The sequence below is a fragment of the Lepisosteus platostomus genome, chromosome 2 (assembly GCF_059453375.1).
Source record: "Lepisosteus platostomus isolate fLepPlt1 chromosome 2, fLepPlt1.hap1, whole genome shotgun sequence".
Classification (NCBI taxonomy): domain Eukaryota; kingdom Metazoa; phylum Chordata; class Actinopteri; order Semionotiformes; family Lepisosteidae; genus Lepisosteus; species Lepisosteus platostomus.
The window spans coordinates 68592957-68620421 of record NC_142612.1 but is presented as its reverse complement, the minus strand read 5'-3'; the positions used below and the strand labels follow the sequence as shown (position 1 = coordinate 68620421).

General features: G+C 42.5%; 2 protein-coding genes across 5 annotated transcripts in view; one reads left to right on the top strand and one right to left on the bottom strand.

Moving 5' to 3' along the window:
• farp2 (FERM, RhoGEF and pleckstrin domain protein 2) overlaps positions 1-3977 on the top strand; it is a 58863-nt gene extending 54886 nt beyond the window's left edge. For 2 of the 4 annotated variants that reach the window (XM_088615570.1, XM_088615560.1), the window contains 3 exons: positions 2080-2187; positions 2955-3106; positions 3512-3977. In XM_088615570.1, the coding sequence (XP_088471696.1) occupies positions 2080-2187; positions 2955-3106; positions 3512-3602 (351 nt within the window). In that variant the 3' untranslated portion in view covers positions 3603-3977. Of the gene's footprint in view, positions 1-220; positions 358-2079; positions 2189-2954; positions 3107-3511 lie in introns of those variants that run through there. The other 2 variants (XM_088615580.1, XM_088615585.1) reach the window with 2 other exon arrangements.
• Positions 3978-8347: 4370 nt separating this feature from the next.
• On the bottom strand, positions 8348-23714 carry LOC148676905 (serine/threonine-protein kinase 25-like). Its single transcript, XM_088615548.1, has 11 exons — positions 23285-23714; positions 17267-17497; positions 16072-16128; positions 15442-15550; positions 14421-14578; positions 14002-14187; positions 13229-13374; positions 13027-13135; positions 10079-10150; positions 9196-9332; positions 8348-8818 (listed from the first exon to the last, which is right to left on the bottom strand). Exons 1-11 carry the CDS (start codon positions 23321-23323, stop codon positions 8779-8781), a joined length of 1284 nt encoding a protein of 427 aa, XP_088471674.1. The 5' UTR covers positions 23324-23714; the 3' UTR covers positions 8348-8778.
• Positions 23715-27465: the final 3751 nt, after the last annotated feature.

The window sequence follows — 27465 nt, the reverse complement described above, 5'->3', positions numbered from 1 at the left end:
TCAGAATGTCGGTGTCCTTAATGTGGTTCTTTGTGGAATGCTCAAAAAGACAATAATCCACTTCCTTTCTACCTAACAGCTCACTTCTTGCCTCTGGGAGGAGACTTTAACACGCTGCTCCGGCCTGCCTCTGGTCCTGCGTCTACCGGTTTCTTTGTGCTGACATTTCCTGTCCTGTCTCTTTTCTCCCCTCTGCGTTTTCTCTCTTCCTGTCTCTCAGCCTGCTCTCCGGCTGTCTCCCCGGAGCTCCCCCCTCGTTACCTCCTGGGTCAGGGTCAGCGGCCCAACACCATCACCCACGTGTGCTGGTACCGCAATCAGAATCTCTCTCTGTCCGATTACCTGCACATGAACCAGGTACAGCTGGCCCCTATCCCCACGGCTGCCCACCCTGTAAACCTGCAGTTGGCACAACCCCCTTACCCCCCACTGCTGGCCTCCTTAATGCCACAAGAGTCTGTAGAGCTCTTCTTTCAAGTGGTATAGGACTGTTTTTAGGAAGCCTGTTGAGACACTTTGTTATAAATCTTTAGGTCTAGGTTTAGGACCTCTTTGATTGCACTAAGTGGAGAGAAAAGATGTACTCGTACCCAAACTCATCTTTAACCTTCTAGATTCCTGCATTAGCTAAATATGGAAGGAAAGGGAATTTTATTACTTCCCTAGAATTTATACCATAAAATAGTTTTCTGACTGAATGCATGTTGGCCTGGCATACTGACGAATGCATTGTGAAACTTTCCTGTGCTCACAACACATGTGGAGCACAATGTCTCCATGCAGGTTCAACACAGGCTTGTTATGCGATACGTTTTATCACTTGAATATCAAAAAGTGGTTGGGGGCGTAAATGTTGCGCAGACATTTCTAAACAAAGCTTGAGTGCTTCGCTGAAGTTGATTGTCGTTGGTACAGAGATCAGGATGTTCTTATCTCACTCCACTGCTTTAAATCTTGAGTCTCTCCCTCCCATTCATCCTGTCTCTTTTGTGCTTTTCTTTACACTTCCAAACGTGTTAAAGTCAGCCTGTTTTACCAGTTTTCCAGCCACAGCAGTGTTGTCCCCCATCTTTGCAGCTTTTCTGTAGGACTCCTGCTTCAGGCCGATGCTGGTGGTGGAAGACAGACCACCCAGCTGTATACAAAGTTTTGTGTTTTCATTATGATGAGTGAAGTCCTACCAATGGACCTCTCTTTTTCCAGGTTTACCCACCATTGGCTGTGCAGAATGCACAGACCTGAAATCAGTTTTTATCTGTGGCTTAAGAACCCTTGGCCCCTTTGATGGGCTCTTGTTAGGTGTCATCGGACCTCTTAGACCAGATGAATGAATTGCCTGTGCTGGTGCTCTTGCTCCTCTTGAGCTTCCTGAACTATTCTAAGAGAACAGCGTGTTCTGAGCCCCTGGCTTGCCGAAGCCTCATTAGTGGAAGAGGGTGAGGAGCCGGGGTGCTCGAGGGGCCCAATCAGATGAACTAGTCTGTGCAGGAGTCCTGAACTGCGCCCGTAATCAGAAAACCAGAAAACAATCCCCAGAAACATCAGTCGAGATCAAACACTGAAAGTGGGAACAAACCAGTTTGTAGTTTACAGAATATGTGTTCTGTCATTTTTTGGAAATGTAAACTTTTTTAGCTGGACATAGAGATGCCAAATAGATGGGGGGAAAAACAGTGATTAATTATACATTGCGGGTACTGGCTGCTTCAGACTATAATTCGGTTTGGATTTGTACCGATCAGTTTCGGAGTTAAAAAAAAATGTGTTCTTTTTATACCAAGTTAGGAGTACACCAGAATGAAAAGTTTCACAATTTCCAGTATTATTTGGCAACAGTTTCATACAATTTTCCAATTTCGTATTAAAAACACAAGGTTCAGGAATGAGAGGGGGCATACAGTATGTACCCCTTTTTTTCTTGTATGAAGGTTTTTTGGCCAACTTTCCCCCACGTTCTAAGAACCGGAGGACTGGATTGACTGAAGTCTGGGATCACCCTTGTCTTAAAGTAACAGCCCGGTGAGCTGCTGTGCGTCTGCGCTGCTGACTGCTGCCCTGTTTCCTGTTTCCTGTTGCCAGAACCAGCTCTCCGGCTACCTGCTGAGGAAGTTCAAGAACAGCAATGGCTGGCAGAAGCTGTGGGTGGTCTTTACCAACTTCTGCCTGTTCTTCTACAAGACACACCAGGTACTGTCCCTGCCCTTCGCAGGGCTTCATCACAGATGGGCATCGCGAGGGCACATCAAGAGTTCAAACCAGTGAATGACCAGAAATATTCGTTGCGGTTGAGGGGTTTGGTCTCTTCTCTCTTTGCAGTTATATCCGTGTTGTTCTTAAAGTTGCACAGCCCCACACCAGGCTCCTGCTGTCACTGCCAACGTTTACAAGCTGAACCATATACAAAATATGTACAGTATATGCAAGATTTAAGTAGCTGTATTCTCTTAAAAGCTGTTTTGAATCACTGTACATAAAAATTTAGATTACAAATGGCAGAATAGCAGTATAACAAATCCTAAAAATGTTGGTAAATGTCGTGCTACAGACTTTATCTGGCGTTTTAATATTTTTCAGTACTGTTTAAAGAGAATGCTGGCTGCAGTGTTCTGTCTCAGACAGATGATGTGTGAGATAATAAAAAGTGTTTGTGGTCCTGACTCCACAAAGTTGTTTATCATTTTCTCTGGAGCCACCAAACGCAAAGCAATTAGGTTGCTGTGGTGATGCATTGAAACATTGCTTTATGCAGTTCATAAATCATTTTACTGCAGTGTTGGCTGAAACAGCATGTTGCCTGTTGAGGCAAGGTGGCCGGAGTAGTCTGACTCATATTACTGTCACTGCTGCCTGCTCTAACGGTTCATAGCTGTGTAGACTGAAGAATAGCTCAAACAGTTCCTGAGTCTGATTCAATTGAGGAGCTCACACTGAAAACATCTGTGCTTCCATTGCAGGATGACTTCCCCTTGGCCAGTCTCCCGTTGCTAGGCTACACTGTCAGCACCCCAGCAGAGACCGACAGCATTCACAAGGAGTACGTCTTTAAGCTGCAGTTCAAGTCCCATGTGTACTTCTTCAGGGCTGAGAGCGAGTACACCTTCGAGAGGTACGAAAAAAAGCTTTCCGATGCCACACCCCAGTGGGTTAGTCTCTTCTGACAGCACAGATGAAGGGTGCTTTCCTCACTAGGGCTCTCCGATTGTATCATGTGTAACAAGTAGCAGTTGTAATGTTTATATTTAAACCTCCCTCAGTCACTGCCCTTGCTTCAGTAATAATGGCAAATTATTTAGGGAAGTTTTATTTTTTTTAAAAAAAAAGGTAAGGAAAGAGAGTACTGTGTAAGAGAATTATACAGGTAACACTTTAGCTGAGGGAATGCCCACTATTTCCGAATTCTTCATAGCCATATATAAATGTTCTATTAACTGTGGCCATTCACTGCGGTGTTACCCGCTCACTGGAGCAGGCTGGGAGTCCTGTTCAGCATGTCGTGGCTCTTGTCCTGCAGGTGGATGGAGGTGATCAAGAGTGCAGCAAGCGCCACAGGCAGAATGAGTCTCCTGATACCCAGGGAGCCCCCGGAGACCAATGGCAACTGAGCAGCTTGCTGGGCGGAGCTTGTGGAGCTGGGGGGCGGGGCCTCACAGACTCTTGGGGGCTGATGGGTGCGTTTTAGCGTTTTTCTGAGAAACTCTTCTACCATAGGCACAAGGATGGGTCGCCAACAGTTTGAAAGACTGGATCGGACCGGCAGATTGAACAGTGGCCCCCCTTTTAATTTCTGTAAGCATGCTTGACCTATACAGCACACCGTGGAATTATCTGGTGGAGTTTCATCTGAGGTATGATGAGTGGCTGTGCAGCTTTACAGTTCTGGCACATCCACAAAGATGCAAAAGTACAAAATCGGTATCGGAGAGCTAGCCTACAGAAGACTTTGTGCTGTTGAAGAATAAACCAAGCCTTTAGCTGTATGATTCATCTGAAGGAAATCTGTTCTGTGCTAAAATCATTTTTTATATGTATTTAACTATGTTGTGGTGGTCAAGGTATAAAATAGTTTTATTAAAGTATGTAGTGCCAAACAAGAATAATAGTTTACTAGATAAAGACTTGTCATTTTTATAAACTTGAAGTCAATTCTAATTAAAGCTCTACTGTAGACTGGAATATTAAACATACATAGAAGCAGTTGTGGCGAAAGTACCATGACGCTGGCTGAAACTACTCCCATTTGACACGGTTGTAATGATGCACCCCAAAAACAACAGTGTGTTTTATATGTCACTGTTGCTGAAGGAAATTTGAAGGGACCAGCTTTTTAATCTCCTGGTAACAAATAAATGACTGCTGTATAACCACATTCACTCAGGGAAGGGATGGAGTATGAACTCTGGGGGCTGTAGCTTGTCCACAGTTCGAGGATGGAGGCGGTGCTGTTGGTCTCGAGCCTCGGTTCTGCAGTGTTCCTGGTTTGGCCTAGGCTGCAGTATGGTGAGCGGTTTCTTACAAGACAGTCTCGCGAAGCAAGAAGCGCAGGAAGGGGATCCTGTGAGGATCCCCTTGAGAGGGCGTCAGAAAGTGCAGGCAAGTTGGATGATGGGTTTTAGATGAAGAAACAGTGGAGCCAACATCTTTGAAAATGGGTCATATGTACCCGTGTCGGAGAGCCGTGCTGCTGAATGGTGTTCAGCGTTGGGGTGGCTCTCATGTATTTGTTATTAATAGAATGGGGCATGATGTGATGCCAGCGGAGGCTGGTGGCTTTCTGCGATTTTGGTCAGGCAAGTGTGAGGGTCAGGCTCCAACCCTAAGAGGACCTCGCCCAGTGAGCACTGCCTCTGCCTCTGTCGAGCGCTGTACGAGGGGGGAGCGAGGGGGTGTGGGACACAAGCAGGCTTTGTGTGCATGTTTAAAAGGGGCAACTACAACCTAATCGCTGCTACAGCTGACCCGCTGAATACAGTCTGGCGAAGAATTTGGGTTGTCGTGGTGGAAGATGAGCATGGTCATTGCCGTGAGCGCTCTTGATGCTGTTGTTCATATCTTTCATGGGTAACTCAACTCTAAAACTTACCTATGAAGATGAGAGGAGTGTTTGTGGTAAAACATGTGCTATCACACTATCGGCTGCCGTCGCATCATCCAGGTGGATGCTGCACATTGGTGGCGGTGGAGGGGAGTCCCCATTACCTGTAAAGCGCTTTGAGTGGAGTGTCCAGAAAAGCGCTATATAAGTGTAAGCAATTATTATTATTATTATTATTATTATTATCATCTCATGCCCATGAAGAAATGGTTGAATAGAAAGTGATATGAGATTGACAGTATATTCCAGTGTTTTTGACTGGTACATTAATAGCAGCTTGCATCTAACTTTTTAAAACTGAACAGTACTATACTGTATTTCCATCCTATGTTCCTAAACGTGTTGTAATGTAAAAAATCAATTAAACTGATGTTTGCACCAGTTCTGCATTAAAAATGGTTTGGCAGTATTTTACCGTTAAGTTAAAATGTTTGGGAATGACTTCATAGATATTTTTCCAACCCATTTTCACAAAACAAATGTATTTGTGATTTCATAGATTTTAAACATTTGACTTTGATATATTTGGATATTTTGGTTAAAATGGAATTAGAAATTTGATACTTTTTTCAAAAAGCCTTTCCTGCTCATTTAATTTATATTATTATTTAATTCAGGACAGCATGGCCAGTTGTAGGCTGGGACAAGCCAGATTTTGGGCTTGCTGCTTTTCAAATGAATATTTCTGGGGTTTTTTGTATTGGGGAGTGGAAGTATAAATTAAGCTAGATCCATAAAAACCAGTCATGGAAAAACCTTTTATTCACATCCTTTCTTTCTTCAATGCCATAAACTGTCCCATTAAAGAACAGAGACTAGTAGGTGTTATGTCATATTTTCAACATTTTCCTGTTCTTGCTCAATGAGTTATCTTTTGCTTCTGTGAAAAAGAAGATTTTAGTCTGCAAATTCAGCTTTAGTCTCCTATTCCTTGTTGTGGATGTGCAGCAGCTCATTGGGGCCTTGTGTTTGCAGTGTCAGACAAAGCAATTCAAGACGGACTGCAAAACTAAGGTCGACTATTCAGTCTGTAGGATGTTCGAGTTAAATGGCTCAGAAAATCTTTAAGTAGTTTGACCTATAGATTTTGTTCAATCCAGTGAAAAACCTTTGTAAATCACCTAATTTAAAATTACAAGCAGAATATCATTAAGAATTTTACCTCACAATTAGGCCAGTAATAGTCACTTATTGCTGCTATTAAAATGTTTCTTCTCTTCAGTAGTATAATTTATTTATAATGTTGAAAGGTTTAATCTTGTATCTTGGATTGTGCAAAATTTCCTAAATGCTTTTTCTAAAACATTTTTGGGATTACAGAGATAGGATTCTAGGATTTAGTGGGCACATATTGTGTTTGAACTGTGCATACTACAATTACGAGTGTAAAATGCAAGACTTCCTGCAGCAGTTTAGAGTATAATTAATCTTCACTTTATGTACTCTCCAACAGTAACTAAGGATACCGAATGAATGTTATATGAGGGGGAAAGAGACTTTATTTTAAAATCTATTTTTGGATTCATTTGTGATCAAGTCACTGCCCAAACTCAATTTTACTCTGCCCTATCTCACCTGTTGTGTTGGTCCATTATGCCAAAAACTCCCTGTGCTTTAAAGGAAATAATTCTGCTGTCATTTTTTGATTTTACCAAATAATACGTTTGAATAATTTGGTTATTCCTTAATGAAAGTGATTACTAGATGAAGACCATTAGAAAATGTGAGCCTAGATTTGTATCCAAGTTAATAATGAAACAGAATTTCAAAGCTTTATGTAGAGTAATATGTTTTGCAGAAATATAAAGACTTTAAAAGATCAAGATAATGACTTACAGTTGATTAAAATCAAATTAATATTTCATAACATGTTTTGATGTGTTAAGGAAAGGCTGGTTAAAAGTTTCTCCAGGGTGGTTTTTATATGCTTTACATTTAAGCTGGTTTTAAGACCCAATTAAAAACATTTTTTTTGCAGAATTAAACTGCAGTTCCTTAAATATTTCCTAAGGCTCACTCAGCGCTTAGTAGTTTATGCAAACGGATAAAAAGAGGCATTGACAGTAGCAGAAATAATTAGCAAACTTAAGTAAAGGCAAAGTGTGCACAAATACCATCATGTTAATTGGACATTTGGGAATTTGTTAATATAGAGAAGTGTTTCCTGGGGATTTGGCCCGTTTCTTTTGTCCGCAATACAAGTGGGATGTTGACCTGTGTATGAAAAGTAATTTGAGCTTTTTAGACACAAAGTGTGGCTGTCAGGAGCAGTCTATATTTCCCATTGGATAAGGGGTTCTGTGCACCTCTTGGCGTAACTGAAATTGATGCCAGAATTTGTTTTCCTCAGTTATATTTTTAAAAAACAGTGTTTTTAAAAAATATTGCAATATGTAATAATGGGCATTGGGTTACTCATATGTAGAGATTCGTATTGTGGGGGAGTGGTTATTTTAAGTGGATTCTCTTTCCTGGCAGTGGGTGTTCAATTCCCTGGTGCCTATATGGGGTTACTGCAGTAGTGTTCAGTGGTCCCTAGTGTGGGGGGACTCCATAAATTACTTTAAAGTGTTTCTGTGTAATGACTGGTGTGTCAAAGTTTTGTCTCATCTTTTTATGAAGGAGGGGAATGGGGGTACACTACCTTTTTGAGCATTGTCTTAGAGCTTTTTTTTAAAGAGACTTTAGATTTACTCATTAAAACCTTTGAAAAATGCTTAACTGGATTTTTGGACCACTTTTTAGGGTTATAGTGTAATTTTAATTTGTCTTTTTCCTTTTAATTTCCCGTTCATTGTGTCAGCCTGTGTTTCAAAGTGTCTACATTCATCACTGTTTCTATATGTGTGCAGAAGATTTTATTTAAGTAAACGCGGTAGCCTCCCAGATGAACTGATTCCCATCTTGTTGTAATCTGACTGCGGGCTTGCTCCTGTGTCATTCTGTTTACTATCTGTACCAACTGGAACCCTTCTCTTTGGCAACTGCAGAACTGCAGCAGTTAGCTTTCTGTGATTCCTGGGCTCTCTGGGTTAGTTTGAGTGGCTCTGCAGTGACTCACTATTCCTCCTCCTTTTTTTTTTGTCAGAGAAATGTTAACCAGGTTTCAAGCAGCCCCCTCCGTATTGTATTTTAATAATGTTATTTCTATTTATTGTGTAGCATGTTGCTGGAGTACCACTCCTGTTAAGATCTGCATGTAGTTTTGTTACATAATTACAGTGAAAGGATAACAAATAAAATGAACTGACAAAGTTTAAAAAGTCCCTGTTTCTTTTAATGACAGTGTTTAATAGGTGTTTTGACTTTCTCACCACTGTCGTGGTTTCATATTTTAATTAAAATACACATCCGGAACAGGCATTCTCTGTACAAAACTGCTTCAACGCTTCCAATAAACTTTATTGTATATGACAAGATCTAATACACAGCGCTTGTGACTTTTTTTTAAACATTCTCTGTCCTATAAAGAAAACTGTAAAAATATTTTCATTATAACCTCTAATTAAAAGATCTCTGGGGCCGGGAGGTCAGTGGGCAGCAGGTGGAGGGGGGGCTGGAGTGCTCTGGTCCAGGAGCAGGCCGGGCTTTTGGGGGACAGTATCAGCAGATGGACCAGATGGGGAGAAGGGATTTGTCCAGACGGCTCGCCCAGGGAGGGACTGAGGATTAGCAGCCAGTAAGTTTCACCGTGAGGAAGGGGTGGTGTTCCCATTCAGTGAAAACCTGGAGAGGAAGAACATGGGCATCTCTCTCTATGAACACGTAACTGCATTTTTTCCATTTCATAGGAAGACTAACTCAGCACAACAGTCCATGTAGGATCTAAGCTGTTTCAAGTGAGGAAGTGGATTCCTCACGTCCTGCATGGTAAAGAGGCAGGTGCCAAAATCCACGTTTCCCACTTTGCTGTACGATTCATTAACATGCAACTCCCCAGCCTCATCCAAATTAATTCTGCAGAGGGCATTTTTTCTCCGTCCAGCTTTCCAAGCGTGACTGATTTAATTCAAAGACTGAGGAGCTCCAAATGTATCTAAATAACTGGTGTGTGAAAAGTGATCTTGAAGCCAACAATGAGCAGAGGGTGGGTGTCGGCTCACCTGCGCACTCTCTCCATCATGTGCGTGACCAGGCGGTCTGAGATACCGGGGCAGGACTCCTCTGCTAAATTGAAGGCGTTTTCCAGCTCTTCAATGGCGCCCAGGCTGCCTCCACTTGCTCGTCGCTTTTCTTTCAGCTGTACGGGAGAAAATAATTCCCAAGTTAAACACCAGAATCCCACAGAACAGCATGTGAACCTGGTAGAAAGTGTATTGCTTATTGAAGCATACTGACACATTCAATTTAAATACATTTCTTTCCTATCCTGATTGTTTCTCAGCTTTATTTCCACTTGTGTCCCCAATTCCTTCTATTGTTTTTGATGTTAAGGTGTCATTCCACGATTTGATCTGGTCAGTCCTCTCCCGTTTTTAATTTCCCCATGCAATCTTCAGAAAAAAGATTGAGCTCCAAACTCGCATTCCACTCGAGGCAGGAATGAGTCTGCTCTCTAGAACAATGATGACCAAAACCACAGAGAATATTTCAATGTAATGTATTGTAGGATTTTAACATTACTTCCCTTAATTTCTACATTCTTAATTGTATAACCAAGCATGTTGTTGGCTTTTTTTTTTGTTTTTGTTTCCCCATGTTCTACAATGGAGGTCATGATCAGGCAGCACAGATCTGTTACTAATGAGTGTAGGTTGCATATATTTCATTTTTTGAATTATGCTCATCACTCTCAATTGTAAGAGGCTGTTAAAAATAAGCAGCTGCTCCATTTTACATTTGCTTTTGTAGACTAAATTTTGGACATTGTGGAAAATACTGATTGGCAAGGTCAAGCTACCGCCCAGAATACACTTTTCATTTAAAGTTCTTATATTCTTACATGGTTGGGTCTGTCCCCCTTTTCCTGAATGGATAAAGGCTTACCTCTCTGAAGATTGGCGTGACCAGGGCAGAGAGACACTGGGACTTGGGCTGCCTTTTCACTGCCTCTGCATTCTGCAGTGACACAAATCAGCACAAATTAACCATCTCCTGTTTGATCCATCACATTATTAATTCAAACTCGCCTCAATTTCAGAAGGGAGTTTGCAATGTCAAAATAAATAACGTGGCCATAAACAACACTTTTTTAGAAAACTTAGAATACAAGAATGGTCACAAATGTGAGGTCATTCAGCCCATCTAGTGGCACAGTTTATTAAAATACAGATTTTAATTCATTCTATTTCACTCATCCAATCTATTTTAACAATTATTTAATATTACCACAAACTTTAACATTACAGTATGAAAGTTCACATATGGCATAAAGTGCACATACAGTAAACTGTATGTGGGCATATGTTGCTGACAACTGATGATGTGGCGAGCGTTAAAAAGATATGCAAACTCCCAAATCAAAAATAAGGAAGAATTGAGAGTGGCAAGGAAAAAAATTAAGAGCCGGCATAAAATCTGCCAAGAAACAGTACAAATCCCAGATAGAACACCACTACAACACCATCGCTAACCTACGACGCATGTGACAAGACGTACATACTGTACAATCACAAGCTACAAGAACAAAACAAGCCCTGTACTGTAAGTGCTACTGACCCCTCTCTCCCAAACAAGCTTAACACCTTCTTCGCACGCTTCGAAGCTCAAAACCCTGAACCAGCCACCCCACCCCCCACACTATCCAAGCTAGATGTGTGGAAATCACTAAGTAGAGTGAACACACATGAAGCTGCTGGACCTGATGGTATCCCTGGCCTGGTACTCAGAACGTGTGCCTGGCAGATAGCTGATTGATGTCTGTACTGACATCTTCAATCCTTTCCTTGGCCCAGGCCACTGTACTGTGCTACTGCAAGACAACCACCATCGTGCCAGTACCAAAAAAATCAGCACCCACATGCCTGAATGACTACCGCCCTATTGCACTCACCCCCATCATAATGAAGTGCTTTGAAAAACTACTTATTCCGCACATTAAAGGCAGCATTCCAAAATCACTTGATCCTCTCAAGTTTGCCTCTCGCACAAATCACTCCACAGAGGATGCAATCTCTATAGCTTTACACGCCACACTAACCCACCTGGATAAAAGGAACACCTATACAAGAATGCTAGTCATTGACTTTAGCTCAGCATTTAACACCATCCTACCCATAAAACTTTCTACCAAACTCAGGGCTCTAGGTTTAGATACCACCCTCTGTAGCTGAATCCTAGATTTCCTCACCAGCAGACCCCAGACTGTCAGGATTGGCAACCTCACCTCCAACACGCTCACCCTTAACACCGGTGCCCCTCAAGGCTGTGTGCTCAGCCCACTGATTTACTCCCTGTTCACCCACGACTGTACTGCCAAGTTCAGCACAAACACTATCATCAAGTATGCTGACAATACCACAGTCGTGGGCCTGATCACTGACAACGATGAGACTGCCTACAGGGAGGAGATTAAACAACTTGCAGACTGGTGCCGAACCAACAACCTATGTCTCAACATCAGCAAAACCAAAGAGCTGATCGTTGACTTCAGGAGACAAAGAAAAGTCCACTCCCCCATCTACATTGAAGGGTCTGAGGTGGAGATGGTAAATAACTTCAAATTCCTAGGTGTTCACATCCCTAAGGACCTCACATGGGCACTCAACACCTCCAGTCTCATCAAGAAGGCACAACAGCGGCTGTACTTCCTGAGAAGGCTGAAGAAAATACGCCTGCATCCACAGATCCTCACCAACTTCTACAGACGTACGGTGGAGAGCATACTGACCAGCTGCATCACAGTCTGGTACGGCAACTGCACCACATCTGACCGTAAGGCACTGCAGCGGGTGGTCAAAACTGCCCAACACATCATCAGAGCCTTACCATCCATCCATGAAATCTACAATACCAGAAGTCTGAAAAAAGCCACCAAAAATAATGTCTGACCCCACTCACCCCAGTCATAACTTGTTTGTCCCCCTACCATCTGGCAGAAGGTTCCGGACGCTCCAGTCGCACACAACTAGACTCCAAAATAGCTTCTTCCCCAAAGCCGTCGAGCTGGTGATTCCACTCCCTCCCATCATACTATGATCTCTCCTCACTTCTTCCTGTACCCACAATGACTGTACTCCAACACCACTACATACACGACAACTGAATGTAAGCCGAAATTGTACTTAAAACTGTACTAGTTGTAATATTTATTAATCACCGTATTATTTTTGCACTGTTCTCCAAATTACTTTTGCACTGTTTTTGTCCTGTTGTATTATTTTCTCTGCGTATTTGCACAGTTTTTATTACACTGTTATTGTTATTGTGTTACTGTCTATTCTCTTGTCTTCTGTTCTATTTACATACTGCACCTGAGTGACTAATGAGAAACACGTTTCACTATACTATGCACCAGTGTAAGTATAATGACAAATCAAGTTGAATTGAACTATGTATGGGCAAACCTGCGGTGGCTCCATGGCTAAGGATCTGCGCCTGTGGCTGGAAGGTTGCCGGTTCGTATCCCGCGGTGGGCAGAGGAATCCTACTCCGTTGGGCCCCTGAGCAAGGCCCCTAACCCCAACTGCTCCAGAGGCACCATATAAATGTCTGACCCTGCACTCTGACCCCAAGCTTCTCTCCCTCCCTGTCTGTGTGTCTCACGGAGAGCAAGTTGGGGTATGTGAAAAGACAAAATTCCTAATACAAGAAATTGTGTATGGCCAGTAAAGTGATCTTATCTTATCTTAGAAGTACAGTAAGACTGTTTACTTAGATCATTTTGAAATGACCAAATACCAGACAAAATCACTCCCATTCTAAAAGTCAATTTCACCTCCGTTATGAAAATAGTGTGCTATAGTTTCAATGTCTGGTCCAGAGTGCGCCCTCACCTGTGAGTTGGGAAGAGAGAGACCGTTCTGTAGTTTGTTCAGGGAGCTAGGCCTCACTGTAGGAAACGTCCAGACAGGACACTGTTCTCGCTCATCCCCATCTCCGTCCCTAAAAAAAAACCCCATTGAAACATCCTTTGACCTGGGCTGCAGGAGTCCAAGAGGGACATACAGTAAGGATATATTCTGCTGGAGTACATACATGTCTGAGTCATCTGAGCTGGACTCGTCCCCGTGACCTTCAGATTTCCAGCGCCGGTATCTGTCTATGAGCTCTGTCAGGTAGGGTGTTTTTTTAGTGTATCGTGTGATGAACTTGTGCTTCAGCAGCTCCTTGGCAGTAGGTCTCTGAGAGATATCAAACAACCATATTCACAGCTCCTCTGTTTGGATTTTTACTTTGAGCACCGTATCTCAAAAACACATGCAAACAGTTTTCGATTTACACACTTTTAATTTGAACATTTTTGGTTGAACACTCTTCAAGAAAGTACACCACTTCTTAATTTATAATGAATTAATTCTCACTTAAATGTGGTTGGGCTCAAAACACTGAATAAGGAAAAGAGATGGTAATCTAATTGTAATGTTATGTATGAGACTGTAAAAAATGGCATTTAAAAGGCACACTGTCAGATAATGCAACATAGATGGAAGTGAATACTTCCACACCATTCACCACCCACCACTGTCAACAAGCATTCCTTTACATTTTACTTTAAATTGCTTGAATTGTTAAACAATAACAGTTAGTTTATTTTTTAGTATTATAGAAACATCTTGCATGAATAAGTGTGTTTGATTGCTTTTAATTGGGAGTGGGACCAGAATGCATTCCCTTTATTTCCATGCATTCCTGAAGAAAATCTATTACTGCACTTCTAATGTACACTGCATTTTTCAGGAATGCATCTCCTGTGCACATTGAGAACTATCTGAATCCAAACTGATACTGAGCAGCACAGCGGTACTCACGAATCGTGGGTCCTTGTTCAGGCACGCCTCCACAAACTCTTTGAAGGGCTTACTGTAGCTGCCCTCCAGCGTAGGCGGGTTGTTTTTGGGGATGAGGAAGAGGACTCTCATGGGGTGCAAGTCTGAGTTTGGGGGCTCTCCCTTGGCCAGCTCAATAGCTGTGATTCCCAGGGACCAAATGTCAGCCTGCAGTAGACAGTCAGGGTTTAAAGGAGACTGCTGGAAGGGTCTGCAAAAAATATCTTCTTAAATAATTTTAGTGATTCTTAATGGTTATACAGGTACAGTCTAAATACAACAGGCTGACAAAGCAGAAAAAGGCGTCATACTGCTGCCCTTCCATTTCTCTGACCCCACTCCTCATGGCCATCTAAGACCAATAAGATCCAAGAAGGTCCCTCTTGACCACGCCCACTCACCTTGAAGTCATAGGCGGACTGTTTGATGACCTCCGGGGCCATCCAGAAGGGAGTGCCCACAAAAGTGTTCCTTTTTATCTGAGTGTCTGTCAGCTGCCCAGCAACCCCGAAGTCCGCCAGCTTCACATCTCCCTGCTCGGACAGCAGTACGTTCGCAGCTGCCAGGAAACGGCGCAGAAAAAGCAGCTCGCATCATTAGGAAGAGGCAGTAGGACATTGAGCTACATTATCATGAGTCGCATTTCAATGTACAGCTTTAAAAACTACTACAATTTACAGCATCCCTCTTGACCCAGAACAGTGTAAGAGGGATGACAGGAAGTCAATAAAGCTGGATTACAGTTTAAAGAGTTCTGTTCTCTTCAAATTATAATGTTAAAGCTCGCCAAAGGACGAACTCCCTACAACTAACAATTAAACTGATGAAATGCAAGCGTAACAGAAGGAGTATTTTGTGTCTACGCATCAGACACTGGGACTGATGGGGCTGAAACCATTATAAAAACTGGTAACAGATTACGGTACCAGTTACAGTATGCTTCTGAAGTGGGACATGTATATATCTCACTTATCCAGCATCAAAGTTTCACCACTTAAGCACATTGTGAGAGCTGTTGATGGGGTCTGTTAATTTAGCCTCAAACAAAAGTTACACTAAGATGCCATAAACCTGACTTGCTTTAGCAGCCCCAGTGGCTTAACTCTACATAAGAAAAGACAGGAACAACACCCACAAACAGGATAAACCAGACCAATGTCTGCTGCATATCAAAGGACAGAACCTAGAGCAAGACAGAGTAGGATAAGAGGTAATTGCATATCAAAGAACAGGACAAGCACTCAGATAATGAAACAAACTTTCTTCTGACTGTATATAAGACCTGGGAAACCCTTGCAGTTTGTCCGTTTTGTGGGGCAGACCCGGTGCGCATTGTTGGACTTATTGAGCTCAATAAAACTGAATCTGCACAAGACTGTGTCCTGCTCCTCTGATGAAGAATTTCCTACGACACTTCCTCACCTTTGATGTCTCGATGAATCTTCCTCTCTGAGTGTAGATAGTCCAACCCCTTCAAAATTTCCCGCAGGATGGTGGCAATGTAGGTCTCCTCCAGCGGTCCAGGCTTCAACTTGGAGAGAGGTGTCAGAAAACCATCACACTGCTGCACTCATCAACGGTCTAGATGTTCGCAAAATAAATGCTGACCTCCTTACTACACAGATCGTTTCAGCAATTTAAAGTTACAGAGGAACAAAGTTGAAAATCTATTGTCATAAACTGGGGGACCTAAATGTCTACATTTCCCAGATGTTAATGACTAACCTAATTCTTAACTTCATTCACTGCAAGCATCGTAGAAACACAGCAAATGCAATACTGTACCATGCACTGAAAAATAAGTAAATGTGAGAACAGAAATACACTATGACAGTACACAGGTGATTTTCATGCACTCAAAAAATGAAATTAAGACCTAAGTGGAAAAACCCCTATCATTTGCAAAGATGCCTTCTATTTATGCTAATAAACTAAAATACATAAAGGAACTAAAAGCAGAGAAAATGCTGCAGCCGACAATCTCTTAAAGATTTTCCTACTTCTTTCGAAGTGACAAGAGGTGCAGAAATCAGGAAAGACGGACCGACATACCAGATCCAAAGCTGAGCCCCCACCCAGGTACTCCATGATGATCCACAGCTTGGTTCCCTGAAAACAGATAAGACAAGTGACTCCAGGTGTTCTGGGCTCGCCACCCCAGCCTCGCGCTCCGGGGTTCTGGGCTCGCCACCCCAGCCTCGCGCTCCGGGGTTCTGGGCTCGCCACCCCAGCCTCGCGCTCCGGGGTTCTGGGCTCGCCACCCCAGCCTCGCGCTCCGGGGTTCTGGGCTCGCCACCCCAGCCTCGCGCTCCGGGGTTCTGGGCTCGCCACCCCAGCCTCGCGCTCCGGGGTTCTGGGCTCGCCACCCCAGCCTCGCGCTCCGGGGTTCTGGGCTCGCCACCCCAGCCTCGCGCTCCGGGGTTCTGGGCTCGCCACCCCAGCCTCGCGCTCCGGGGTTCTGGGCTCGCCACCCCAGCCTCGCGCTCCGATGTTGATTCTGAACTGCAGCTGGTCAGCCAGTCTGATGTCCAGAAGACAAACTCAAGCATGCCTATTCCTCGCAATACAAGTACTATTGATTCCACAATTTGTAGGTGAAAACCCATAAAAGCCACACTAAATTCCCAATAACATAACATAAAAGTCTCTGAATCATTCCAAGTCTTTGTAACTGGACGTGAATGCGATCGTATATGCTGTGTTTCAGTACTGCTCATCAACAACCATTAACCCACAGCTTAACTAGGTAAACTGTAAAATTGATTTTGCTCTAGGGAGCCCCCACGTTTCAGCAAACATCCTCTCTGCTTTGAACCTAGAAGTGCCAGGTGTCACAAACTTTATCTAAACTCTAAAAGATACTTAGTAGTCACCTAAAGCTGTACAATATTTTATCTAAAATGTTAAAATCCGTCAATCAATGCTATTAGTTTTACTAATTATGCATACAAAATATTACTCTAAATCATAACTAGCATAATGCCCTGACAATCAATTTCTGTTAAGTAACAACAGCCCAGAGGAGCATAAAATAAAAACAGAAGAACAAGCCACATGCCTGGAGCTCGCATTAGTGGGTGAAGTTCACATTTCTAGCAAAAATAGTCTGTATATGTATTGCTCATTTTAGAGAGTGCTCGCAAGTGCAGAGCTCTTTTACCAGGGGATGAGCGTAATATTTGTGCCGCAGTATGGAGGGCCCAATCACTGCACATGTACACATGGAGCAAATTCGCAGGATTTTTACCTTGAGGTAGGAGCCGTAGTACTTGGTGACGAAGGGGCTGTCGCACTGGCTCAGCACGGTGATCTCCTGCTGGATGTCCTCGATCTCATCCTCCGCCTCCTCCAGGTCAATGATCTTGATGGCCACCACCTCCTTGGTGCGGTTGTTGATGCCCTTGTACACCTCTCCAAACGAGCCCTTCCCAATTCGCTCCAACTTGGTGAAATACTCCTCAGGGTCCAGGCGGGAATTCTGTACACATATAGAGGGAGACGAGAGCACATAAGCCACACATTCCCACAGATCAACCCCGGGTTCTGTGAAAAGGTAACTCAAGTCATATAATGAGGTTGCAACCTTTTCCTACAGTCATCAACTTTTTTTGACATCTACCCGTGTCAAGCACAAGGGAAGTCACAACAATGGTTAGTAAAAATAAATGGAAAAACAACTCAATGGACTTCCACAAAAACATTTCTTTTGGAATGTCATGTGCTTCCATCACACCCAACAAGAAACTTCATGCTCTAACCCTCCACCCCTCCTACCCGCTAGAACAGATCGGAAAAACCTAAACCTTTGAAAAATACAGCAGGGAAGGGGCTCTGGCTGGTCATTCATTAACAACGGTGTTTTCCCAAGATTAGACTAATGGAGAAAATGAACAAGTAATAGGTTTATTCCATGCTGAAAAAAAGAAGAAACAGAACACAACGTTTCGGCCGTGGAGCCTTCATCAGGTGTGTCACACACCTGAAGAAGGCTCCACGGCCGAAACGTTGGGTTCTCTTTCTTCTTTTTTTCAGCATGGAATAAACCTATTACTTGTTCCTTTGCAGCCTACGCATGCTGACGCACCTGCCCACCTGAACTGCTAATGGAGAAAATGACAACTGTGCCTCTTTGAATGATCGGAGGTGTTGGACAAAAAGTGTAATACAAACAGAATGCTCAAGACATGCTTAAGAACATCCAGATCAATAATAATATAATCGGCATTAAAAATATGAAACCTACAAGTCTCAGACCTTCTCTATTTGAGAATCAAGAAATAACTCTTCACAATGATTTTCGACGAAAATCCTGGCTACATGAGGTTAACAGAGAATAAGCTTTCCTTCCCAACTATATGCGTATGGCACCAAAAAAAAAATGTTGCATAGCTAAAAATATATATACTGTTCTTGCTGAGATTTGGATCTTTTTACATAAGCGAGCTGACACATGATGACGTAAAGGGCTGCATCTTGGCTGGAGAACAGGAAGGCCCGGAACTGAATGAATCACAGGGCTGCGCAGAGCAGGGGGATACCGACGAGGAAAGCGAGAGCAGAGCACGTTTCAACCCTGTCTCTGAGATAAAGGAACAAAAGGACAATGGGAACACAACATTCTTCTGTGCTTTGATCAAAGGGACGCATGTTTTCGATTCATCCTTTATATCTTGTATTTAAGCAGTGAAGGATACATACATATAAAATATGTATTTTTAGAATAGGCTACTATTACATCTGAGAATTCCTGCACTGAAGTACCTGAGAGTCTCCATTCCTGCTTTATTGATGTTTATTAGAGAATTCATAAGACCGTAGATGAGGAACTTATTTTTATATTTAATCAGAACAGCTGTGAGTTGTTTGTAATTCGTTTGCAAAAATACATAAATAATGTATTTGTATGAAGTGTAATGTTAATTAATTTCATAAATAAATAGCTAGCCTTAATTAAATTTATTTTTTTACGTTTTTTAACAATAAAGATCAACCCTAGTGCACGCCACAACATATGCAGAAAAGAATGAGGATATAATATTCAATTAATCTCAAACTCTTTAGAAATAAAACAATCAGTGATGTTATTATACTGTAAGAGATCAAAGAATCTATTTGGATCATCATAAAGTGCATAGATACAACAGTGTTGGATCAAGTAGAATGACTGGTGCCACCCCAAACTCAGTAAGTGGCACCTTCTGTAAAAAGCATACTAATGGAGTCAAACACTTGTTAGCACAATATTAGCAATACTCAGGTCTATTTAATACTGTACAGCTTCCCAGTCCCAAGACATAAAATAAATGAACACAAAATAATAACTAAAGAAATACATTATTATCAAAGAATCAGTACTCATATTTTCCCACTGGTATAGTGTATTAATTTAATCTGGGGTTGTAAAAAAACATAACAAGAATTAAGCAAATTCAAATTCATTACACACTGATAGTTCAATAAACCAAGTTACAAGGAGTGCCTGGTTCTTAGAGTTTAACTCTTTGCCCACTAAACTATCCATCATTATCAGAATGGACATGTATATACCTTTATTATATAAATATACGAGGGTCTTCTGCTTCAGACTGTCAGAGCTAAGTGCGTCTTCCTGCAGAAGAAAATTATTCCAAAAGTCCACTGTCTCCACACCACATTACCAAATAAATCTGATTAAAGGTCCCAAGATAAGCACCTTATCAAAGAATGACTTCTGCTCCTTCGACAGAAATATAGGTGATTATTCTCCCTATAACCCAGCTATAGCACAACACACATAAAACAATGGGAATTAATAGGCAGTTCTCCAGTCACATCAATGATCATTACAGTTTATAATTAAACAGGATGCATCCAGGATCTCACTAGAGGTCTGGTAACCTCTCTCTCATGCTTTCAGTGTCACACATTTTGAGATCAGTTTCAAACCATTAGGCTAATTTATAACTAACACCATATCTGCACACTGACCTTGGCGTTTGTATGTTGATTATAATGACTATAAGCGAATGAATGTCTTCACCTGCTGCTGCTGTGTGTCAATGTCCTAATAAAAAGATACGCAGCACTCAAACAGTTGTACTTTCACTTTCATATGATTCCTTTTCTCGTAACCTGTCTTAGATATGAAAGTAAAAATATCTTAAGAGTGATTTTTCAATATTTGCACAAATGAAAACAAATCAGTGGAAAAACTGACTTCAGTGCTGATCTTACTTTTGGATAGAAACACTCGTACTTTGTGCCCCCAGTCTTACTCAGGTACCTTGGCATCAACGGGGACCAAATGTGGGTTTGCTACATAATGCTTTATTATTGAATTAATGCTGGCAAAAGAGTCTGACTGCAGAGCTTACTGTAACCCTTTCAAAGACAAGGCTAGCTTCTCTTTGGGGTTACAACTAGCTAGCAAGCTATGCGTTTGAGAAGTTCATAAAAAATGACAGAAACCTCTGAATAGCTACCTTGCGTAAGCAGTTATAAACTCAAGCCTGCAGCTACAGCAATGCTAATAGCATGTACAGGTTGCACGTGAGCAATTTCTGCTTAGTGTGTATCCACCACTTTGCACAGTCTCTGTGAAAGGCTGATGTTTCGGTGTAAGATATGTAGTTCTTTTTCTTCCACTGCTTTCGGTTCAAACTCTAAGCAGAGTTCTCCCATTCAGCAGCATGTTAACCTGATGTCATAGCATCCCCTCCATCCCCAACTTCAACCAGTCCAGCACTGCAGAATCTGGACAGCTGCCCTTTCGGCTGTAACCAGGGCCTTTGTTTCTATGAGCCCTATCTAATCATAACCGCACAACCAGAGGGCTTCATTTACAGGATTTTCGGAGCCTCTTCAATAAAAAATATTTACACTTCAAAAAAGAAATTCATAAAAAAACACAACAAACTTAAAAATGATGCTGACCCTGAATAAGCCATAAAAGCCGTGCTTAAAAGAGGGGAAGCAGATGTCCATTACTGAGTGGAACAATAAATACAAATGGCAAATGTAAAATTCTTTGTTTTTTAAATACTGAAATGACAGAAAAACACAGCTGGTTCGCTAGCTCCAAAACTCGAGAAAAGACGACATTGGTGACCTTTACCCCTTTTTTTAATCGAGACTAGGGAAAAGTGTTGCTACTTCACTTTTAAAACACAGGGCACTTCTTTTCAGACACACGTCTGCTTGAGAAAGCAAAAAGAACTCAAAATGCTTGACTTTAAACTTAATTTCTTTTCAATTACGGTGCTTCTAGCACTGCTCTCTGGGGTACACTGGACAAAAAATTGACAATCCCTGCAGGCAACCTGTATCAATTACTGGAGGGTTTTTTTCCCTGTTCTTCACTTTAGATTTCACGAGAGAGAAATTTAGATATACGCTTGCTTGTCAAAGCCACAGGCAGATCAGCAGAGTTTTATTTGTATCTGATTCATGTATTTTGATTCCAGATCATTAGCAGAGGAAATGGAGAACTGAGAGGCGCAGTGGCCCGGCTGTCTCAGGGGTCTTGTTCACCTGGGTTCAATTCTGGTAGGGGGAGGCTTTATGTGTGGAGTTTGCACGTTCACCCCTGGCATCTGTGTGGGTTTTCGTTGTGTGCCCCGGTTTCCTCCCAGAAACATACCAGCGAGGTTGACTGCTGTGTGGAAGCTGTCAGTGTGCACGAGTTGTGCCCTGTGATGTAATGGCATCCCATAAAGAGCACAGTCCGGCCATGCTCCCTCTGCTTCAGGGACAGGCCTAGGGCTGCTTACTCAGCAGGAGAAATGCACAGCTGAAAGCTTAAAAAACCAACGGACAAGCACTGTGGTGCGATACACTACCTTTATTTCCCGCACATCCAAACCAGTATGTTCAAACCCATTTCTTATTAATATCTGACTGTGGCTGCCAGTGTCTTTGTTGGGTGAATCTCAAATCTAATACAGTGATAGTTCAGGTGGGTAGCTGTGTCAGCATGCGTAGGTTGCAAAGGAACAAGTAATAGGTTTATTCCGTGCTGAAAAGAGAAGAAAGAAAACACAACGTTTCAGCCGCGGAGCCTTCTTCAGGTGCTTCAGGTGTCCACACCCGAAGAAGACTCCACGGCCGAAACGTTGTTTTCTTTCTTCACCTTTCAGCATGGAATAAACCTATTACTTGTTCTTGTATAATACTGTGAACCTCTTCTCTGGTGCATGCTCTAGGGTCATGTCAGGTCATATTTTACATTTGCGGCCTGGTGCATCTACATTCACTGAATCCGCTGATTTTAGCAAGTATAAATCTGCTTTATAAATGTATTTTTAGGGCAGCCATTGCAAATGTTTTCTCATTTAGAAGTGCAGCTCATGTACTGTATGTATTGAAGTTTTTTCTCTTTTTTCTTATCTGTTGGGAGCCCTGTGTGATTATCTGCAGTAGTTAAAAGGGGTGACATTACACTGAACCGCATTAGCAGTGCAGTAGTACACTTCAGAAAAGTCTGTGACAATACTTTCTGTTGTTTCAGTATATTTTCAGACATCTTTTTTCTCTGTGGCAATCAGTCAAGAGACTAACAATAAATACAAGAACATGAAAAGAGCAGAACATATTATGGAAAGTTGCTTAGACTTAACATCAGCCACTAAGCCTATAAACCATAACTTACTACAGTACGGTCATACACTGTATGTGTACCAAACATACCCCAGCCTCTTGCATATGTACCACATAGCGAGACAAATAACATAGGTAACTATGTCAGTCATCTCTACCGCCACCTGGGTTTTAGATGTAGTTTAGATACAGGACCAATATAGATGGACACTGCCTGATCGGGAATCCTGCATTTCAGCACAACAGCTGAAACTAATCTCTTGCCCTGTCAGTGCTGAGAACTGGTGATGCTCCTTATCAGAAAGCATAACGGGGGGGAATCAGAAAGAGTCACGTTGGACGATTTAAAAAATGCGACAACTAAAACTTACAAACCGAGAACAAGCGACGTGCTAGCTTCAGGACACCTGTCCAAGACGGCTTTCCCCTGGCGTGCTCTGTGGGCAGCCGAAGATAGCAGGAGGCACAGCTCGGGAATTATCTACATCACCTAGAGGGCTGCGGATGACGGGACGCGGGGCGAGCGTTAATACCTGCAGCCTTATCCGCCTTAGGAATGCGGCAGGAGCAATGAGTGCGCTGAGGAATGGCAGGTGGCAGATGCACACACGCCTCTCTGCCTTCTACCTGCACGGCTCCCGCCGAGGGTCCCAGCGAGGAGCGGAGCCCCCCTCGCCCCAGCCGAGCTCACCTGGTTCCGCAGGTCCCGCAGGTCCCGGAGGTGAGCCATCCTGGCGGTAGGGTGGTCAGGGTGAGGGCAGCCGCGGCCCTGGCCTCCTCGGATAGGGGGTGGTGGGGGCAGTTGTTTAATTTTTTTCCTCCGATATTTTTTTTCTTCTTCTTCCTCCTCCTCCTCCTCCTCCTCTGAGACCCCACTGCACAAACAGCCTCCCCGTTCTGTCACTCCGAGCTGTTTTCGGCTTCGGTTCGCCCACTCGCTACTCCGCGAGAACAGGTTATGCCATGAGTGACTCCATGTCTTAGACTGGCAAGTATAAAGAAGAATTTTGACTTTGTGTATTAATATTTAATTCTTATACAAAAAGAGACTCTCCCAGCTCCTCATTTACTGCTTGAGAGGGACACAACAAACTGCGCACGCGTGAGTCCCTCCTGTGAGGCGCATAGCATTGTGGGAATTGTAGTTCTTTCCCTCCAACAAATTGGACAGCAACTCCCAAGGCTCTGTGCGTTTCAAGGAACGAGATTTTTATAGTAGCATCATTATCATGCAGTGAAGAAAGCGTATTCTGTATATTTTAGTAAATTAGGTCTAATTAATTTCTCATTCCATGAAATAAAAGTTTAGTTTTACGAATAAATAATTTTAGATTGTATTTGAATGGACTCAGGTAAATTCTGGTAGTTTATTTTCTGGCAGAAGCTGCCTATCACTTTCTAACCTGATCTCGTCATCATGTCTCAGCCGAAATGTTGTTTCTTTTCTGCCCTTAATACTGTGACTAGACACAACCAACAGACAAGCAGGTAGCTGGTGCATGTAGCGTTGGTAGATCAGTAGGTGGCGCTATATGCTGTAGAAGTTGCTATCGTTAAAATGCGACTATGACCCTGTTTTTTTGGTTATTAAATATCCCACAGCCCTGCTTATAGGAGGAGGAGTGTTAAAGATGCATAACTTCCACCTACACAACCTGGAATTACTGAACACCCCTCTCAGTTCACCTGGTGAAGTAGTTTCTTCTCTTCGCCTGTGGTGAAGGACGAGGGGAATTCGTTCATGTATTTAAAGTTCTTGGGGCTAAAAAGAGCTTTATGAACACAATGTTGTTTTATATGTAGTTATCAAGGAAAGTCTACTCGATGTTGGTGTGTTTGGGGCGGGTCCTGTTTTAAATTGCTCCATCTCTAGATCAAATTAGATCTATACATATAATATATAATGATTATATATACATTGGATATATAATATAATTATATATAATGAATATATAATGATAGATAATGATCTATATATATAATGATTATATATACATTGTAGAAGTGATCTGCAATAATTTAAAAATCCATTTTAAAAAAGAAATGGAAGAGGTGTAGCGAAAGAACAAAGCGTTGTTGAACTGATTCGTTGTGACCAACACGTGTTTCGAAAGGAACCCCAGTCTAGAGAAAAGGAAGAACGATGCATCACTAGATATTACCAATAAACATGATTCCGTTTAATCCCGTTTTAAATTGCTCGATCGAGGGATCTAATTTCTTAATGTGACCGCTAGGTGGCAGCACATCACTACAGAGCAGAGATTTTGAATACGCAATTTCGGAGTCTTCAAAAAATCATGTAAATTATTCTTTTTAGGTTTATTTTTAAAGAGAATAACATATTCAGTCAAAATAACGTGCAAAACAAAAATTAACTGTTACTGCAACTTTAGTGATTGAACCAAAAAGTCTCTGCAAAACTACAATTACAACTGACAGGATGAAAATTATAATAATATTTCCTTGCGCTTTTCTGGACACTCCACCCAAAAGCGCCTTACAGGTAATGGGGATTCCCCTCCACCACTACCAATCTGCAGCCCCACCTGGATGATGCGACGGCAGCCATAGCGCCCCAGTACGCTCACCACAGGATGAAAGACCAGAACCCTTTTTAGTCTTGAACAGAGATTACGGTTTGACCTGACGCAAGTATTCAAAATCCTCAAAGGCACCGATAAAGATCACCCAGAGGATTTTTTCAGAGCCGACAGTCAAACACAACCCAAAGGACACCGATGGAAACCTCAGGGATGAGACCATTTAAAGCTGGGAACATGAGGCACGTCTTCGCCCAAGGGGGTTGTGTGAGCGTGGAACAGGTTACCCAGCTAGGCTGAAGTCGATGCCCTGGTATTGTGCAAAAACATTCAAGGGTGAGACGCTCGAATTAGCTAGCTACCAAATGGTCAATATGGGCCGAGCGGCCGTCTGTTGTTTAAAACCTTTCTTTCTAATGCTCTTCTTTTGCTCAATTCCTGCCGCGCTCTTGAGAATAATAATAAGTAAAATATCGTGTTCTGTATCATATGTACGTCATGGGAAAGAAAAAAAAAGTGCACACCTCCAATTGTGTAACAGAAACTTTTGTGTGTGTGTGTGCACGGTTTTTGAAAGACTGTAAGAAAAAGACATTCCTGTCTCCGGGCCTTTTCGCACTGACGCAACTTCTCATCCCCCCCGTTCCCACCCCCGCGTCCCCCGCAAACTGCTCGGGGCACGCTGCACGGCGCTCCTTCTACAAGCCCAGACTGGGCGCTGGTTCCAGGTAAAATGCTCCCGGCGTTGGGGATGGGGAGTGGAGGCCTGTAAAGGAGAGTCGTCTATTTCCCAGGAAAACGGGGGCGGGATATCAATACCATATTCAACACGTTGAATGGTATGAGATAATTTGCAAGTTAGACTACACAGTCACACCATTAAGTCAATTGTTTATTTTATTTCTTGTTATAAAACTACATAATAGAGTGCTGTGGAGACTGCCCCTAGAATTTAACTAAGTTTTAAAATTGGAATTAAGGGGGCTTCCGCGGACACTATGTGGAAGTGCGTTTATAACAAGAGAACAGGAGGCACTTCCTTACACAAAGTGTTGTAGGAGTGTGGAACAAGCCACTCAGCCATGCTGTTGAACCCCGTTTCTTTCAAGAAATGGCTGAATGAGCCTGAATCAATTAACTAGTGCCAAATGGGCTGGATGGGCTGAATTTGTAACTTTTTAAAGTTCTAAAATATATTTCAAAGAGCAAACAACAAACTAGGCTTATTTTAGAGCCAACAGGCTTTCCTATGTAGCAGTGCTCAGTGAGCAAGAGGCTGTTGCATCTCTTCTTCATAAACCAATGTAAACAGTTTCCTACAGTATGCGAGGCTAGTTTAACGTTTACGGCCGACAGGCACTGTGTAAGAGCCGGCGTACCAGAGCAGGTGACGTCACCGCCCTTCCCTGTGATAGCAGGACCACAACTAGTGGGCTGTAGAGAGATCTCTCTTTGGCTCACCGGGCTGGGTCGCTGCAGAGTGATGCGGGAGTCTGGGTTCGAGCCCTGACGGTGGGGGGCCGACCTAATGCGGCAAGGGCACCCGCCTGAGCCCCCATTGCGTTACATATTCTTCATAAACCAATGTAAACAGTTTCCTACAGTATGTGAGGCTGGCACTTGTTCCAGTTTCTAATAGACTGTTTGCATTTTCGCAGAAATGCATTGCACACATCTAGCCATCTAGACACAGCAATCACCTTCTAGACTGTGATTACAGGGAGGAAGGATTGCTCTCTGTGTTTTCATGATGCAGTCCTAAAAACCTGTACTGGGTGAAGTGAGGTGGCCAAGACCTTTAGACAAAAGTGTCAAAAACCAAGTAGGCTGAGTCTGATAAGGTTGTAAAATATTAAACAGCAACATAACATCACCCTCCTGCCCTTGAACTGAATCCCCTGCTTGTGTTACCTGTTTCAGACCTGGGCTACTTTTTTCAAATTTGTGTTCTTCCTATTTCATTTTGCTCCTGTATAACATCCAGCACTCATACCGAAGACATAAATAAACATAGATGAAAATCTAACAGACGCTAGCTGGAGACCAGTGTCTGGAATTGTAGTTTCCTCTGTCTGTTGGGATTTAGAATAACTTAATGCCTGGACTGTTGAATATTTATTACTTGGGTTTCCCCATAGTTTGAGTAATACCTTCTCATAATTAACAGTCATCTTTGTGATTTTTGCTTTACTCTGGTTTTAAGGTAGTGAGCGTTAAAGAGGCTCATAACATGTATTGCCTCATGTTGTTTCTAAGAATTTCTTTGTCAAGCACATTCATTTTTCTGGAAAGAATATAACCACACTCATGGAAAAACACTTTTCAGGGA